Raw genomic sequence first — 17,911 nt, 5'->3', positions numbered from 1 at the left:
TACCCCAGCCAAAACCAGCACACATGGTAACAGCATACTTACATTGACATGGTACACGGTGCAGCACATCAGCGCAGAAAACAGTAGCGCTACCATGATGATAAGAGTATAGATGCCCCAGGAACTATTACTGCAGTCTGACTGCTCCACTTCTGCATGTAAAATTATATTATTATTGTTAATATGAAGAGGTAGAACTCTATTTTTATTACGAAAAAAATTATTTACTGGTCAGCAAGAAATTGGCCACATTTGTCACAGCCACATTTGTCATCCCATTCTCACTGGCATTCCCTGTGCTCTTCTAGAGGCTGGCGATGACTGCAGGTGGCACGTGAAGGGTCAGTGAGGAGCACTCTACAAAGGCGATAGCTTCCATACCACTGGTCAGAAGTAGGATCACACGCTCATAACAGAAGCAGAAAATGTTTTACTGCAGTATTACAGCAGTACTGAGGGCTCAGCCAGGAGTATGTAGGAATTATGTGACAGCTAGGTTTGTCAGGCTGCAAGCAGTACAGACAGAAGTAGGAGGCTACTGTGATCTGGCGTATATACGTTGAGCGGAATAGTGCTAGTGGAAAGGGCTACAGTTCTCTAAAACCTCAATTAATCCAAATCTGAATAACATAATATCTGGTAATCACCCCGCTGCATTGATTTGCAGCTGTCATTTTCCCCAAGTCACGTTACTGAGTTGTTGCACCAGTTATGGTAGCGGCATAGAATGAGACCACAGTCTTTTTTGTAGGCTGCAGATAGATCCGTTGCAACTCTTAGGGCCTATGTAAACCTTATTTTAATTGCCCAAAGATCTCATCAAAGCCCAATATACAAGGTTAAGTTGCATCAGTAAGATCAAAATCAAGCACTGTATTGCTGGTTTTGCCTGCATCTTAGCAAATGGTTACAACACCATCCTGCAGAAAAAAAGAAACCAAAAAATCCTGTCTTCGGAACATATGCTTACAGTGCGCTCAGTGTATAATAAGGGTGGTGAGATCATGTCTGCTATTATCTGTGATACTTTAAGTAAATGCCTGAGGACTTGATCTGTACTCCCTGTTATAACCTATTTTTAAACACACAGACTCGCTATAGGGAATGGTTTCTAAAAGACATTTGTGTCACATTAAGGTCAAAGAACTGATGCTAAAAATACTGATCCATTTCCTAAAACTGACAGATTATTCACAGACACACTGAAGTGTTTGTTGTCTGATTTGGACCTTTTTTTTTTTTTTTTAAGATGCAGGATTATAACACGTTTTCTCTTTTATAATTCCCCTCTGATTGTACAAGGCAGGTAGAAACTTAGTGCATCTTTCTGTGTCCTAGTACAACAGGGCGCAGAGGAGCCTGAGCGCTCTCTCCAAACTTTCCCAGATACTGGAAGAAGTCTGGCCATAGATTAGTGCTCTACCTGTCCTGACTGAAGTTCTGCAAGCTTTCAGTTCACCTTTTGTATTACAACATGCCTATAGTTATTTATGATTAAACAAGCAAAAGGATAGTACCTTTAATCAGCATCATGGTGCCACTTCTGTTCACTGAGAGGAAAGAGGAATTTTTCGCCACCCCAGCACACACATATATATCGCTGTCGTTTTCCCGTAGGTTGTGTAAAGTTATAACTATTTTCTTCTCTTGCTTTGAATACTCCAAGCGATTAGCAAAAGCAGGAAAAATAGTTGAAGCATTCTGACTTGAAACATACAACACCCTTTCAGGTTGCACGTGAGTCTTGAGCAAGAAGAACCCTTCATCTTCATGTGAGCTTTTCAATGCACAGGAAATGTTGGTAGACTGGCCTTGCTGAGGATTGACATAGAGTGGTGACTGCTCAACAACTCCACTGGTTTTTGCTAAAAACAAGAGAGATTAATGGCTACCACATACTTAACATAGTGCATTTTCATTAGGGAGCAAATACAGAGGTCAAAGACAGAAAGCACAGACCACAGAAAATTTAGATAAAATGATTTTTTTTTAAAGGCTACCTTTATGCGTGCCTTGAGAAGAAAGATATATGTCAGCACACCTTGGCATGTTTTCTTGCCCCAGGATCTGAAAGTAGGACTGACCAAACAGGTTTACCTAGCTGTAAAGGGTCTCCACCTACCTAAAAAATACATATACTGAACTCTTCATCAGCTTGCCCTTCAGACATGGATCATTGCCTGCTTTCTCAAGTGAGATTAAGCCATAGAAAGATCTGGAGACTATTGGTCTGGATGAAATCATACAGTGTGGGTGCCATCAATGTTGAAAATGGTCTTCAAAAAGTAGTTATGTCCAGCTTGCTGTCCAGCTGGGAAGACATTTCACTGGGTTTCTCTGAGCACAGGCCCTGTTCCTTTTGACATTATCATTAACGTGGATGAGGGAATGAAGACAGAATTTATCACATTTGTACAAACGATAATTCTGGGAAGGTTGCAAGCATTTTAGAGAAGAGGATCAGAATTAAAAAGAGATATAAGATAATTTAATAAAATAATTTGGAGAAACAGTACATAATCAACAAGATAGAATTCATTTGAGAAAACACAGTCAAGATGTTTGAAAAGAGAAGCCTAAGGAAGGACATGATAAGTCTTCATAGGTATAAATTACTATTACTGACCCAGCAATCAGTTAGGTTTTGCATGCCTTGGGGACAGGAAAGGAAGAAAACCCTGTACTTTTTGGTAAAGATGTTTCAGGTTAGATGGTCCCATCAGAAGGGTAGGTATGTAGCAGAATAAGCTGCCAAAGAATATTGTGGACTCAACCCTCTTCGGGGGGGGGGGGGAAAAAAAAAAGACAGAAAAATTCTTCCCCTAACCAGAAATGACTGCCAAAAGGAGCACTTGTGCCCATTCATCAACTGTTTGTTAAGAAGAGAAAAACCCCCATCCCTTTATCCACTGATGCCCGACTTGCAAACCCTGCCTAGCTTCCCAATTATTATCAATTTGTCATTTAAGATGGAATAGTAAAAACAAAAGAGATTTGCAAAAACCACTACCAAAAAAAAGGCTCATTCCTTTGCTAGTTATTCATAAAGATTTGACTGATTGTTTTGGAAAGAGCTACGGTCCTCACTGTTTCCAAACTGCTGCAGCAACCTATGACTCATGTGAAAACCTGTAGCTAGGATTAAATTAGTCATGAATTGATGCTCTAGGGGGTTTTTTTGGTACTGTTCTTTCTAATGTGTTTTCTTCATCTTTTCAGGGAACAGACCCACACTTTTCTTCAAATCAGTACATTACCTAAGCAGACATAGGTGAAGTTCTGTCAGACTCTCCCTCCCATTATGCTTTCTTCCAATCTTTGATTTAAAATATATATCTGTAATTATTAATTCATGACATAAAAGATGGAATTTCAATACCTTTCACCACTACTATGGTTGCCTTCCCATTCAGCTTTTTGTGATAGCCTTTGTTTTTAATAAACTTAGTGCATAGGTAGATATTGGAATCAGATTCCTGTACATTGTGCAGAGTTATCCTGAGATTCCTTCCTTCCTTTGAATATTTGGTGCGATTAGCCAAAGCAGGAAGGATAAATGAAGTATTCTGCTTGGAAACATATATCACATTGACCGGGTGTATACTAGTTCTCAAGTACGTTCCCACTTCATTTTCTGAATCTTTCATCGAGCAAGTTATACTGATGGAGTCTCCTTCCCAAACACTGATAATGTCTGTTGACTGTTCATTTTCTCCACCTAAAAATAAGAAATACAATTGAAATTATAATATCAGAATTCTTCTTGATCTATTAATATCAAAGTAGTTTTCAAAAACAACTACTCCATCAACAGAACCACTCTGTAAGACTGGACCTTAGTCTTGCTATCCTGGATATATCATCTCTTGGCTGCCCTAAAACCTATAGTGCCTTTCGTGCCCATTGACCTGTGCAACTCAATGTCTCCCCAAAGTTTAAAAGGCCTTGGCAAAAAAGTGGCTTCTGTCACTCATGCAAAAAATTTAGCCTGCCCTGTAGATTCTCAGTATGATCCTGTTAGTTCTCAAAATACAAGCTTCACTGAACTCAGCCCAATAATTGGAGCTGGTTGAGGATCTAAATCTGGAATTCAAAGGTATCAAACAATGGCAGAGAATGGAAGAAAATTACACTTTTTTTTTTTTTTTTTTAGCTAGGAGGCTTTAGCAACATCAGGAAACTGGATAATGTAGCCTAATAGGAAGAGAACTGCAGAAGGTACAATTCCAGCCTATACTAAGAAACAAAGGTATAAAAATATATAATAAGACCCTCTGAGTTCTCTAATGACCTCAATATCAAAAGAAACTGAACAGTAAGTACTTAGGCAATGAATAGCGAGAAACAGAGGAATTAAATGTGAAACACCTAAAAGAAATTACATTAAAAGCAAGGGAAGAAAAATTAAGAGCATTGCATATCTAGGGCAAACATAGTATAGAAAGGGTAGAATTATTCAGTCTTGACAAGCAAATTAAGGATCCCTACATACTTAAGACAATTTATTTTAATAAGGGAACAAACACAGAAGTCAAACACAGAAAGACCAGATCATGGGCATTTAGATACCGTAGGTCAACCCAACCTGACCAGACACAAGGACATTCCTCCTACAACGCTTAGAGAAGGTATTAAGGCAACCCAAGAGCTGTCAGCGATTACCTTCCAAAGCAGCAGAGAAATGGGGTGATGGAGAAGGCTGGAGAAGCACAGAGCACTCAGCCTTACAAGCGGGGAAGGAAAGCCCAGGAAGTTCATCTCCATCAGCCTAAAATCAGTACTTCTAAGCTGACCCATACTTACATGATCTAAGAACCCACACAGCTAATGACAAGCAGCCTCAGCCCATCAATTGTTTTCTCCAAAAGATCAGGGTAGAACTTCAAGAGTTAAACTATATTTGCAGAAATCGGTATTGACTCCTCAACAACAACAAACTAAAAAATGGCAGACACTCAAAATAAATATTCTCACCAGTTTCACTGCATCTTCCTTTCAGACATGCTGATTTATGGATAATATTTTTTTCTCAAGTCACTGTCCTTTCCAGTTATTGTCAATGGTCATGGGGGAAAAAAGGGCTGACTCTTTGGAGACATCTTTTTCTTCAGCCAGTTCTCCTCAGAGATTCACACTGTTTTCCCCAAGTGTGCCTCCAGCTTGTACTCTCAATAGCTACAATATTCAGCAATGGATATTTCTAGTAAGTTTTTATTACACCTTCAATAATTATGTCCCTCGTAAATATCAATATTCATTTTCATCCAGTAGTGGCCTCCTCCTGTCAACCTTAGCAATACTGATACAGTTCATGTTGAATTACTGGGAAAACAACTTCCACTCTTTCTACAGACTGACTGCTGTGTAGAAAAAAAAAGTTCTGATCACGGTAATTTTTCATTTTTTTCTAAAAACTTATTCTATAATTTCAGAGAATATTTTTTAAAGTTCCACCTGGTTTTGCTAATGGTGAATTTGCCAGGAACCTGTTTGAGACAATAGACTGGGGAGGGGGGGGAAGGAAAGAAAATCTTGAAACTTGTGAAATCTAAGAGCGTCTATGTTGTACGTACCGTTCTCGCCAGGGAAGCACGGGAGAAGCAGAAGAAATAGAGATGCAGTTGGGAGACGTGATATCCACAGCATTTTTCAAAGGTCTTTTTAGTTGTTTTCTGTTATCTGACTGATGAGTTAAAGATCTGAAGGGTTGTATGCCACAAGTTGGCCTGTTTTCTTCCAGCTACATCAGCTATCTACTAAAAAGAGTCAGCAACGTACTTCTTTTGCCTTAGTATCACAACAAATGTGACAGAGAGGGGGAAGAGAGATTTCTCTTGAGAGGTGCACCTTGATTTTGACTTCACACTTAAAACACCCACGGTTTCCTACTACTGAACAACCCCCAAACCTGAGGGCAGGATTAGAAAGTCTCTATGGTGAGCACCTACCTTCCCTTTACAGCCAACTGAGAAAAGCTAGGCTCAAAATTGCTCTTCACAGTGCCAAAGCCAGGCAATTATCTCCCTGTTGAGGCCTTACTGGAAATGTAGGCAGTTGGTACAATCAATTCAATCTGTCAGTGTTCCCACTGGCTTAGCAGGCTGCCTGGTTGGTGGCTGCAAATGCAAAAGTCTTGGCTTTGTAAGGAGCAAGTAAATGAGAGATGCTCCATTACTTCAGGTAAACCTTTAATTATTATACAAACGCTGCTCACAAAACTACAGGCTTGATCTGCATCTTGGCAATGACAATGTGCATAATTTCCAAGCAACAGCATGGCGTGTACCTGCCAAGTGCCTCCTGGCTTCACATCTAATAACACATTCTGTAGCGCCTGCAGTACAGCAGAGCTGCTAACCACCAGCAAAAGAGAATCTCAGCTACAGTTCACATGTAGCTCCTGCTCCCTCCCTGATATGATGAAAAACTCTTCTTGCAGGCACTGTTCTCTGTGTGAATACGTAGGAAAAGGGGGTGTTCCTAAAGAGTTTCTTGAATGCTTGAAAGCTTAGAAATGTCACCAATTATTGTAAAGAAAACAGAGTTCAGGCAGGTTGCAAAACGAGCTTTCCATTAGCCCTACAAAGGCTCACTACTGGATACAAAAGCAGATGCCAGGAGACATCTCTTACTCCTCGTCTTTGCTTTTACAATATTTAAGAAGTGAATCATGACAATAATACTGGATTATGAGTTTGGGAATCATGTGGTGGTGATGCTTTGTAAAGAAGATTGACATACCAAATAACAATATGATCAACACAGGGTTACCAACGAATAGCCAGTTTTTAAGCTGATGTTTTATTGTGATGAGTATAATAACACAAACCAAAAAAAAAAAAAAAAATCATTAAAATGCATTTGGTGAATCAGACTGCTTAGTATCTTTAGTCATTTTTTTCTTTCATAAACAAGTATTTGCCTATATTTGTATATTGCAAAATAACACAATGCAGTTGCTTAGAACAAACACTGTAGATCTTTAAAGCTATTTATAACAGTTTTTCTGAGACGTGGGATGATTGGTGTCTACCAACACAACACAACTCAGGAGGGGCAAAGTGAAACAGTTAGTAGTGATGCCTCTGAATATCACACTCTGCATAATCATCAGTAGGATTAAAAGATGTAAAGGGAAGTGTGCTTGAGTGAGCCATAAAGATCGGTCTGTGACTTGCGTCTTGTGACTGATTTAGCTAAGCAACTGTCACTGGGCAGCGGTGTCCATATAACCTTTCTTCTCAAAACATGGCCAGCTCTCTGGCCCCAACTGGTGTTGAAGAGTAGAAATTAAATCTGCACATCATTAAACCTGAATCCCTCAAGTTAATACAATGTGAGTTCTTGAATATCACTTTGTCCCTTTCCCAAAGAACTCAAAATCTGAGTTTATACCAAAACCACCCAGTATCAGCCATCAATTTGAACACCATATATACACACACACCCCCAGATTTTTCCACAGATTTACAGAGACACATTTGGTTTTCTCATTAAAAGACCATACAAAAGAAATGCCATGGCCTTCAATTTTAAGACAGTGTTTTTCTAGGTACAGGAAAATAATGTGTACATCACTGGGAATCTCCAGAAGCACAGAATACAGCTTGACTGGATAAGCTGGAACACTTGGCACCTCCTCAAAGGCACCCACAGCAACGACTTACAGCAGAGGGAAACAGAACCAAAAGCAATACCTGTGAGCGCTGCAGTGGGGTCAGAAAGTGAAAGGCCCATACCTGATTTGAGTGCTCCTTTCCCAGGCTATAGCAGCAGATACATCATTTCCTCCAAAAAAAGATGGCTTTTATCCCAAACAAACCTCTTCCTCACTCCTTTTAGACAGAGCTCTACTCTGTGGAAAGCTTTCAGCAGTCCTGTTCTGGGAAAAAACAGGAACTGCAATTGTGCTAAGGTGCTGTATAAAGAGGAGAAGTCTTTTTCCTTCTATGTCTAAATCCTTGCACAGTCTGGACTCTTTACAGGTAACCTTAGCTTTAGCTTATGGAATAACATTCATCATGATATAACAGAGTTCACAAATGGATCAGTCAAAACAACATACTCAGTAAGTACCTAAAAACCTTTGAGTAGCTGGGGATTGCCATCTCTTCATGAAGTTTTGACTGCATTCCACCACATTAAAATTTAAAAGACAAAATCCAACAAATAAGCCATGAGCTGAGTTAACGTGGTATCTTAGATCAGCATAAGTGTAAAGCCCACACTGGGGACAGAAAAAAACCAACCCATAACAGTACCAGTCTCCTGTGCCAAACAAGAGCCAAATTTAAGCACAGGAGCTTTTCTGTATTTCTAAAATTAATTAATAACATATTTTTGGCTGTCTTTCATTATGAACTTCTCCCTTTAGATTTGATTGTACCAAATTTCAAGAGTCACACAACATCCTACATCCTTTGAGATTTCCTGCTGGAAGTTTCAGCTATAGATTTATGAGTAATTAAACGATGTAAAAATGATTCAGCAAGTATTCATACTGTTTCATGGATCTGCTTTTCCAATTGTGCTGCTGATGATTTTTGCTCAAAAGCCTGATATTAGATTAGGTCTAATGCAAACTTTTGAGGATTTATTCAAATCAAGCTCGAATGATAAATCATTGGAAGATGACACACCGCCTGTGAACTACCAAATGGGGATCCCTGAAGTGCAGTTTTCATCACGTACTGTCTGCAGGCAGCATACCCAAACCTGTCTTCAGATGCAGAAATACTGTAGTCTTTTCTGATAAGGAAACAGAGCGGGTATGTCAATATGCTTTCCTATCCACTGGAGTTACTGTTGAAAGTGTCCTACACTAAAATTGCCAGTATTATGACCTAATTTGTCAGGGAGATTAATATCATACTTCTGTTCAGCCTGGGAGGGGGCTATGGCCTCCACAACCCAATGCCGTTTCTGAGGGAGCTGGATATAGCCCTCGTGTCCACCCTTGCACAGGAACAAGCACACAGAGGAGATGTCCTCAACCTGCAGGTGGTTGCAAAATCAAATGTCTGTTCAAAAGGCCAAACCCCTCTAATTCAACAAACCAGTCACCTATACAAAATGCTTTTTTGGATCTAGAGACCACCTGGGAGTTAAAAAAAACCGAAGACCTATGGGCATGCTATCGTGTTACAAAATGGAAGACATGCAGAGAGGATGTGCCTCAGGGTTCAACACATCCTTCCTGAGCATAGAAGAATCTCAGATAGTTTCAATCATGAAAACCATTTGAGAATTCAGCTGGCTTAAACCTGTTCTGCTGAGCCAGCCACACATCTTGCAATGACTGCCATCCTCAGCGAAGCACCAGGAGACGATGGGGGATCGAGGGAGCGTCTCATGTTGCTCACGAAGGCCTGGAGCTGGGCGACTGTGGCAATCACAGTCCTCAGTGAACGCATGGATTTGGTGAAAGTACATTTGTGAAAACTACCATGAGGTCTCGTATAAAATGATCATCTGTTTCTTCAGCTGAACGCTGTACGTCATTAGCGAGGAGTATGCTGCTGACATAGAGGCCTGGTTTTCTCATTTGTAGATGTTTTTCAAATAGGTGCGAGCTTTTGCGTGTCAGGAGCCCATTTGGTTTTTCTAACAGCTGAAGAATTGAAGGAAAAATATCTGTGAGGACACCAAAGGCACAGGTTGATTTCAGTGAGAATTATAATCCAATTGCCTGTATTTAGGCTTGGAAATCTGGAGTGTGAAGTCCTCAGGGCAGCTACCCTGTCCGATCTGCTACTGGACCACCTCTTGCTCTGAAAGGTGAAAGGATTGCAGCTTCATTGCCCAGCGAGTTCATGGCGTCTCTGCTGAAGCCCTGCCCTGGTTGCTGTGGCCCATCAGCCTTTGCCTTAGGGGGGCCCTAGGACAGGCCTGAAACATCACCGAGCCTTACACGACAGGGCAGGACCTCAGGAGAGCCGCTAGCCGGACATTTTTTACCTATCACGCCAATATATCTATTAACATGTCTTAATAAAACAACTGCAGTGAAACTAGCATTGTGTTATCTTTACCGGGTTTTGCAAGCACTTGTGCAACTCATATTTTTCACAGATAGCCTTGCATTTTATCTAACTATAAATGTTCGAACATCTCAGCTTGTTCCCACTGGCTTCCTTTAGAGTTATCAGAGAGAAATAGGCACCTTCACAAGGTAATTCATGTGTTTCATCTTAAAACCATTTTAAGGTGAGATGAATCATCTTCTCAAGAAAGCTATCTCTCTCCATTCACTAGAAAGGAAGCACAAGATAAAAATCTCAGGCTTTAGCTAGCCTCTAACCACCAAGTTAACCTTAAACAAGTTCAGACTTTGAAATTCAATTTTGAGACTCTTAGAAAGAAACAACCAACATTTGTTTCTAAAGGATGGACTAGTTCAGTAACCGAGAGGAGATGTCTCAGCTTCTGGCTTTACACAAGGTCCCATAAACCCTGGAGCCACGTTGGCTACAGGATCTAGGGGGGAAGCTGTATGTCACGGTCAAGGGGTGTCTGTAGAAGCGTGTAAAAGATCAACGTGTGAGCACTGGACCCACTGCAAAGTCATGTAGGGGCTAAAATCTATTGACTCAGACTTGATGCAGGGAGGAAATGGGCATCCACTGAACATGGTCCTAGTAAACACATTTAGTCCTTCACCGAATGCCCTCCTGCCATTGTAGTAATGTGATTTCATCATTTACCATAACTAAACCCCCAAAAGTCAAATCTTACCATTAAAAGTCTGATGGAGCACTATGACAGGTCCTAGGAAAACAATAGCAAAAAAGTACCAGCATTAGCAAGGATTTACTTAGAAGAATTAAAACTAACAGACTTGCAGTTGTTTTTTCCCAATTTATAATTATCTGAAATTCCTGAGCAACTCACTGGTATCCATCTCAAACAGACCCACAGGCCTTGCCTTCTGTCCCCAAATCCCCACCACCTATGGCAGGTGTGGTACTTTGCCATGTGACAGCACAGTTGCATCTCAAGTTCTATAATCTGTTGTAGCACAACTATTTCTGAAGTAAGAGGTGATTTAATATTATCTCACTTTAAGAATACCGCAGTCTCTGTGTTGTGAAGGAGGAGAGAAGAGCAGAGAGCGATACCGAGGAAGGCAGATATTTCCAGAAGATTTTATTCACATGACTCCCTATTTACTCCATAGAGCCTATCCCAGCCCTTCCTTTGCGTATTAGTTTGGAAAACAAACTCCCCCCTTGGACGTATTTAGGAAAATATTCTTTCCCAAATTAAAATTGGCTCTTTAGTGGGCAGAGTTGTGAGTGGGACCCATTCACCTAAAGGAGCTGTCAGCCCACATCTGGATGTTCAGCAGTCTCCTGGGCTGGGATATCTCTCTGCAGGGGAAGCTGCACAGCAATGCTGCAGTCTGAGACTACTCCAAGGAACTGGATCCCATTGAGGGAAGGCGGACCAGCGCAATCGCTTGGCTGTATTACTGTAGCAGTGAGGAAATTTATTCTCTGCTTATTTTTCATAATAAAACCAGCTGACTGGGGACTATGCCATGGCGCCAAATGCAGAGGTGGAGTTCATACCAGCTGTTAGCCCAGCCTCCCCTTCATGGTGAATATCATTTAGCAACCTCATAAACAATGTTATGGAAATGAAATCCAGGAAGATAGCCCTGTATACTTTTTCCACTATCAGTGCAGCCTGTAAGGCATGTTACCCATAGGAAACATAACATTTTGTCAGACTGTACCTTGACCATTTCCTTTCTGTCGAACACAATACACTGCCAGTGCTACTGCACAAACTGCAAGAATCAGTACTGGGGTGATGATGCCAATGCTGCTCTTTTCGCTGATTGAAAATTGAGGATTACCTGCAGAGTAGAAGAAAATAAAGAGTCCAAGTGAATCAAAGACCTGTGCCAAGAAATGAGCCTGCCTCATAAGCACCAGCCAGAAAGAATTGGGCCCGGTGCTTCTGCAATGTACCCCACAAAAGCTGATGAGAGAAGGCACTGATGAACGAAAGAACAAATAGCCTCTGGCTTAGGATATCTTAATGAACATACATGTAACCAAAAAATTACTCTACCAATGTTTGAAGCTAATCCTTGACTTCCCACCACAACAGATACCTTTGAATATCTCTCTCACCTGAAATAACCAAAAACAAGAGGTGCGAGACCTTGTATCCTAAAAAATGGAAGAAGGTCAATAGTTCTGTGAAGTCTTTTAGTGATCTTACTATTTTTAGCCAGTTTTTCTGCTAAAACAAGACATGCAATAAGTAGAAAATAAAAGCTGGAAGAATAAAAGCTGGAAGACATTCAGCTAGGTAATACATCCTTAATGATAGGTTCAAAGGCCACTAAGGAAATCCACTTTGACCATTTTTTAAAGACCTCAATGCACAGGAATTCAAACATATAAATATGTAGAAAGGTTATTTTAATACTTGTCTAATTTGGAAGAGAAATAATAGAATCATCCAGCACACATTCAAAAATTACCAAAAAAAAAGCCCAAAACAAAAAAAAAAAACACCCAAACAACACAGCAAAAAGCTAAGAGCCATACCGCTAACCAAGGACTTTCCCCAGAAAAGGATAAACGGTGTTTACTTGTCTCAAGCAAAGACGCCCTGTTTGTCCATAACCTAAGATGACAGGGATTTCTACAGTGAAAGAAATTTGGATATAAAAATAACTGTGTGTGACAAATGTCCTCTTAGTCTGGAGGTAAAGTCTCACTTGTCATTTACTGGTAATTGGAATTCTTGGAAACTTGTTGCACGCCCATCACATACCACCTTTCCTCAGCGTCCCTATATCTATAGCTATATAGCCACAGAAACCTATACCTATGGATATATATTTCCTAGCACTTACACAGGCTACGGAAAAGTCTCCAAGTTTGGATGGCTACAGCACGTGTGGGTCCAAGGTATGAATGTACAGTACATCCACCCCCCCTCCATGTAAAACTGTTCACATCAAGCTGTTTGGGCAAAACTCTTTCAAAGCAAAGGACAAACGCGTGAAGAGGTTAACCTGGATTTCCCTCATCGGTGATGTCGGCTGTTGATCTTCTAGTTTTCTCATCTGACATTTTGGTGTAGCACTTCAGGGCAGTGTTGGGCACCGAGAGGTCTGTCTCTGCTTCACAGCAAATTTTAATGATGTTACCCCTCACATTTTCTGAGGAAGCTGAAAAATAAAAGAAGTTTTAATTATAAATATAGATAATTTCTAAGATCTTCAATCAAGAGTTAAAAAGGTTAAAGAGGTTAATAGGTTAAAAAAGTGGATCCTTCATGTACCACAAAAAATTGAAGATTGCTACAATCATATTTAATTCACCAACTGTTCAAATCAACCAGTCATCACTTAGATTTTCTTCTCACTAAAGCTGATGAACTGTTCTATGAACCAATAATGGAAATCTTCAAATTTGAAGAAGGCAAAAAAGTTTTCACATGTAATTAAAACATTTGTAAAAAGCTTATCATTACCTTTTTGCATTTAAATTCTACTCAAATAATAACTGAGACAAAATTTTGCACCTTCTATTTACCCACAGGAACCAAAGAAGCAAGACCAGCAGCTGTATAAATCTGACCCCAGAGTGCATCTCCCACCTAGCCTGCATGCCACTGTGCCATTATATAAAACTTATTCCTCTTCTAAGAGGTGGGAAATGTAAAAACCATTATCTTGAAAACTCTTTCCTACCTACACATCCCACCCTCAGCACATCCACCTGTTACCCTCTCAAGGGATATAGGCAACTATGTCTACAGCAATTTCCAGTTTTCACCACAGATGTTTTAGTGTCATCCAAGCTTTACGCAGTGGTAACAGCATGTAGATACTTTGCAGTGGCAAGCATAAATCCAGGAGAGAAAGGGGTTACAGTGGTCAGAAATTAAATACACGAGGAATTGTTAGACTGAACAAAAGCATATGTAGGTTAGGAATTTTTTCTTGTTTTCTTCTGTCAGCAATAAGATTAGAAAGGATGCTCTAAGTCTAACAAGGGAGGTGATGAAAGCTACTTTCAGAGAATCATCTACAGCCAGGAGGGCAAAGCCAAATATATATTCAATCGGATGTTAACTAGTGAAATGTCATTGACTTGGATGGAGTTCAACTAAATTACACCTGTGCAACCTGATCCACCATGAAGTTTTGCCCTCTTGGACCCACTTGCTACACGTACTGACAGGCATTTTTATCTCTGAATTTGACAGTTTTATGAGAAAGCTGGAAGGATGCCTCCTGGTTATTTACTAAATTGTACAGAAGAGCAGCACAGAAGGGCTCTTTAGGCTAGACCTGAATTTCAGTGTGTACTGACTGAAGTAGATGGGATTCATACATTGCAAACTGGCACAGATTTTGACCATGAGAATTGCTGTTGCCAAAAAAAAAAATGTCTTTATAAATCAGGGTAACATGAATTTATCTGTGTACCTACTAGTGTAGTTTTAAGCAGTGTTTGACCAGAGATAATTAATATATTTTTGTGAGTGTCTTAATGACTTTTTTCACAAAAGAAACTCATTTTGACAAGTTACTTTACTCATTAACCTCACTGTCTGCCCAAATATATAAAAGTTCAGTTTCATAACCAGAAATATGTTTTCTATACGTTGATAGCCAGGCTCCCAGTAGAGCATACCTCCAGAATTCGGGCTGCCACATGATTCTCCTATTCCTGTTGCTTTCTCCCAGATGATGGCATAAATTCCTTCAGGAAAAGTATTTTCTTGCTGAAAGCACATAACGATGTGTGTTTCATTGGTCACCAACTGAATTGTTTTACTCAAAAATGTCTCATTTTGTGTTTCACCAATTTTTACAAAGTCTTCGTAATTGGGTGATTTGCATATGTTGCTCTCACAGTCTTTACAGTGGTAGACTGTCACATGTGTTTTGCCAAAGGAAGAGTCTTGTGTCCCCTCAGCAGGGTTGTCGCTGGGCATGGCAATACCTAAATGAGAAAACAACGAAAAATTATTTTCCACCAGTTTTCTCCCCAGTCTTTTAGTGTTAGAGAATGGGATGAGTTTTGGTGGACAAACCCAGTCATGGCTTAGGAGACATTGTCTGCCAATAGGCAATTTTTACATGGTACTGGGCCCAGTCCCTAAAATAATTTTGGGATAGAAATACAATATAATTCCACCACTGCTGCCACTGGGGTTTGAACTAGGAAGCTGGCAGCTTGGGAAGCGAGTTGAAAGACATTTCTCTTGTTGAGCTAAGAGATCCTCTGCCCAGACAGGCTCAGATGAATCATCCATTCTTATTTTCTGTCCTTTCAAAATTCCTTGGCACAATCCTATCAGGTGTACCTTGGGCAGACATCCAGATCCCAGGACAAATGAAGTTCACAGCTGAGTTGCCAGATTCAGGATGCAGTGTCCCAGGTCACTGCCACTGATTCCGTTCAGTATTCCTGTAGGCAACAGTTCTACAGCCAAGCCAAAATGTACGAGCAGCCTGGCTGAAGTGCTGAAGTATGCTGGCGCTGGGTGCTGAGAGCTGACGAAGGGGTTTTACTCGTTCAGACACTCCTGGTAAAGAGCCAGTCCTTTGAGAGAGAACTCACCTCATCTGACTTCAGACAGACCCAAAAAGTCACCCTCCCAAGTTAGGTGATTGTGACAGGTCAAATGAATCAACCTTCACCTTCTTAATTTCTTTTCTGCCCTTAGTGGTTTTGTGGTCTTAGTTTTAACAGGACACAACTGAGCTTTCTAACAACAGTTTAAAAGTTTTCAGCCACTAACATGCAGTGAAAAGCGTCGAGATCAAACAAGGAGACTCACCTGGACAGGGAGCTGCAATGGTCAGAAGCAGGAAACATAACCACGTGAAGTGGGGAGAGTCCATCAGGCTGCCCTGGGTGCTCAGCTCCAGCAGTGTTGGACGCTCTCCTAGATCCTCCAGGATCCAGGGCAGGCTTACCAGGCTCCTCCCTCAGTCATCTCCCTGTTTGGACATTAAATATAGTGTTTAGCACCCATTATCTTTCTTATTATCCTTCTCCAGTCAAAAAGAAAACAACTTCCAGGCCAAGTGCATAAAGCTTCTTCTAGCCAAGATGGCTGGAATACAGGCAAAGAAATGCTTGTGCTGTACTGCACTCCGAGATGGCTTTTGCAAATGCCAAACTCGCACCACTTTCCATCTCTGGGTCAATCACGGCAGTAGAAGACACATGGTCTTTCTGCAAGGAAAGGGAAAACCCTCCTGAGCCTGCTGGGCAGGAGGCTCCATGCCCAGGTCCTCCAGGCTCCTCAAGGCAGTGGCCCTGCACATGTCACTCAATGACTTGCTGTCACTTCCAAAACACACAAAAAATTAGACAAGAAAGATGTTTTGTGCTGAATGAGTGTTTTGCTTGACCTAAGACAAAATATTTACTGTCAAATTGCATTTTAATTTTAATTTAGAAAAGCTGATGGGAAATATCTGTTCAAATTAAAGGAACAAACAAACAAAAACTTAGTATTTCTTTTCAAAAAACATCTTTAATTTAGTCAGAAATTCTTCCTTAATCATTTCAATGAAACTGTCATGAATTTGTGAAATATGTTTTAGTAAAACACAAGTTTCACTTTCCAAAGGAGGCGGGGGGGGGTTTTTTTGGGCGGGGAAGGAAAATTCACCTAACTTTCCTCACTAGCCTAGCTCTGGAAAGCACAAACTGCTTTGCCCCTAGGAGCTTTTCATTAGAAGCTTTCATTAAAACAACTTTTTTTGGTATGTCACTAGCTGAGAAGTACCTTGAGGAAGTTTCCAAATTAATTATGCATTAATTCCTAATTATGTATTAATTCTTCAGCAGAAGTTAGTAATTGCTTCTCTCTCGTGACCTGTGCTAGTCTAGAGCTGCGGAGAGTCCCACCCCAATTCCCAGAAACAGACGAGACAGGAGGAACACCACCCACAAAACGAGCCCTTCCCAGCTGCCGGCAGGCGCAGGAGGCAATCCTTGAGACCGTCCGCAAAATTTCCTGTGGAATAAAATCTGGGGCCCCGCGGCAGTGCCCCAAGCTCTCGACACCTCCACGCAGGGGCCAAGCCCAGGAGACGCTGGGCCGAGCCGAGGTGCTGGCACTGCTCGGCACGCACCCACAGAGATGTGATCCGTCCACTTCCACTTCACACCACAGGAGGGACCAATTCTTCCATTTTATGCACAGTGCTCCTTCTCACCTATACAATCTTGCAAGAATTTCTTCTTGCCTCACCAAGTATTAACAACACTCAGAGAAGCAAATAAGCCCAGCATCTTTTCTCATCCTCTTTCATACTGTCGTGAAAGCACGCACCCACAGAGATGTGATCCGTCCACTTCCACTTCACACCACAGGAGGGACCAATTCTTCCATTTTATGCACAGTGCTCCTTCTCACCTATACAATCTTGCAAGAATTTCTTCTTGCCTCACCAAGTATTAACAACACTCAGAGAAGCAAATAAGCCCAGCATCTTTTCTCATCCTCTTTCATACTGTCGTGAAAGAGTGGTTTAGAGGCTGCTTAAAGAATCACCGTCAAAGGTATTGGCAAAAAGTGATTTTAACAGAAATTTATAAAAGTGCAACTTAACAGAGTTCGATGGCAACGTTCACTCTATCACTTACATGGATGAAGCATACAAAGGAAAAATCAAATTGATCTAGAACGATTTACATAGAGACTGAGGATGAAAAAAGGGTAAGGGAGACCCTCCCGTTGAGCCACGAGGTTCAGAGAAGACCCCCTGCCTTTTAAACTCCTGGTGGAGCTTAGGTGCGGCTAAGTCCAATCTTAGTCTCAGACTTGGACAACGGTTTATGTCTAATACAAAAGGGCAAGGAGACCTTCCCATTGACTCATGAGAATCAGAGAAGACCCCCTTGCTTTCTAAACT

The 17,911-nt window shown here is 40.9% G+C and overlaps 1 protein-coding gene across 1 annotated transcript; it reads right to left on the bottom strand.

Annotated features, from left to right (window-relative positions):
• Positions 1–42: 42 nt before the first annotated feature.
• CD7 (CD7 molecule) lies at positions 43–14,978 on the bottom strand (the record flags this gene model as incomplete). The annotated part of the gene is made up of 8 exons (XM_009584542.1): positions 43–152; positions 1,518–1,865; positions 3,380–3,718; positions 10,735–10,767; positions 11,738–11,860; positions 12,141–12,179; positions 13,037–13,192; positions 14,667–14,978. Coding segments are annotated over 8 exons (1,460 nt in total), but the record flags the coding sequence as incomplete, so codon positions are not given.
• Between the last annotated feature and the right edge of the window lie 2,933 nt (positions 14,979–17,911).

The sequence above is a fragment of the Fulmarus glacialis genome, unplaced genomic scaffold (assembly GCF_000690835.1).
Source record: "Fulmarus glacialis isolate BGI_N327 unplaced genomic scaffold, ASM69083v1 scaffold9579, whole genome shotgun sequence".
Classification (NCBI taxonomy): Eukaryota; Metazoa; Chordata; class Aves; order Procellariiformes; family Procellariidae; genus Fulmarus; species Fulmarus glacialis.
The sequence above is the reverse complement of the archived record's forward strand: the minus strand, read 5'-3'. Positions and strand labels throughout refer to the sequence as shown.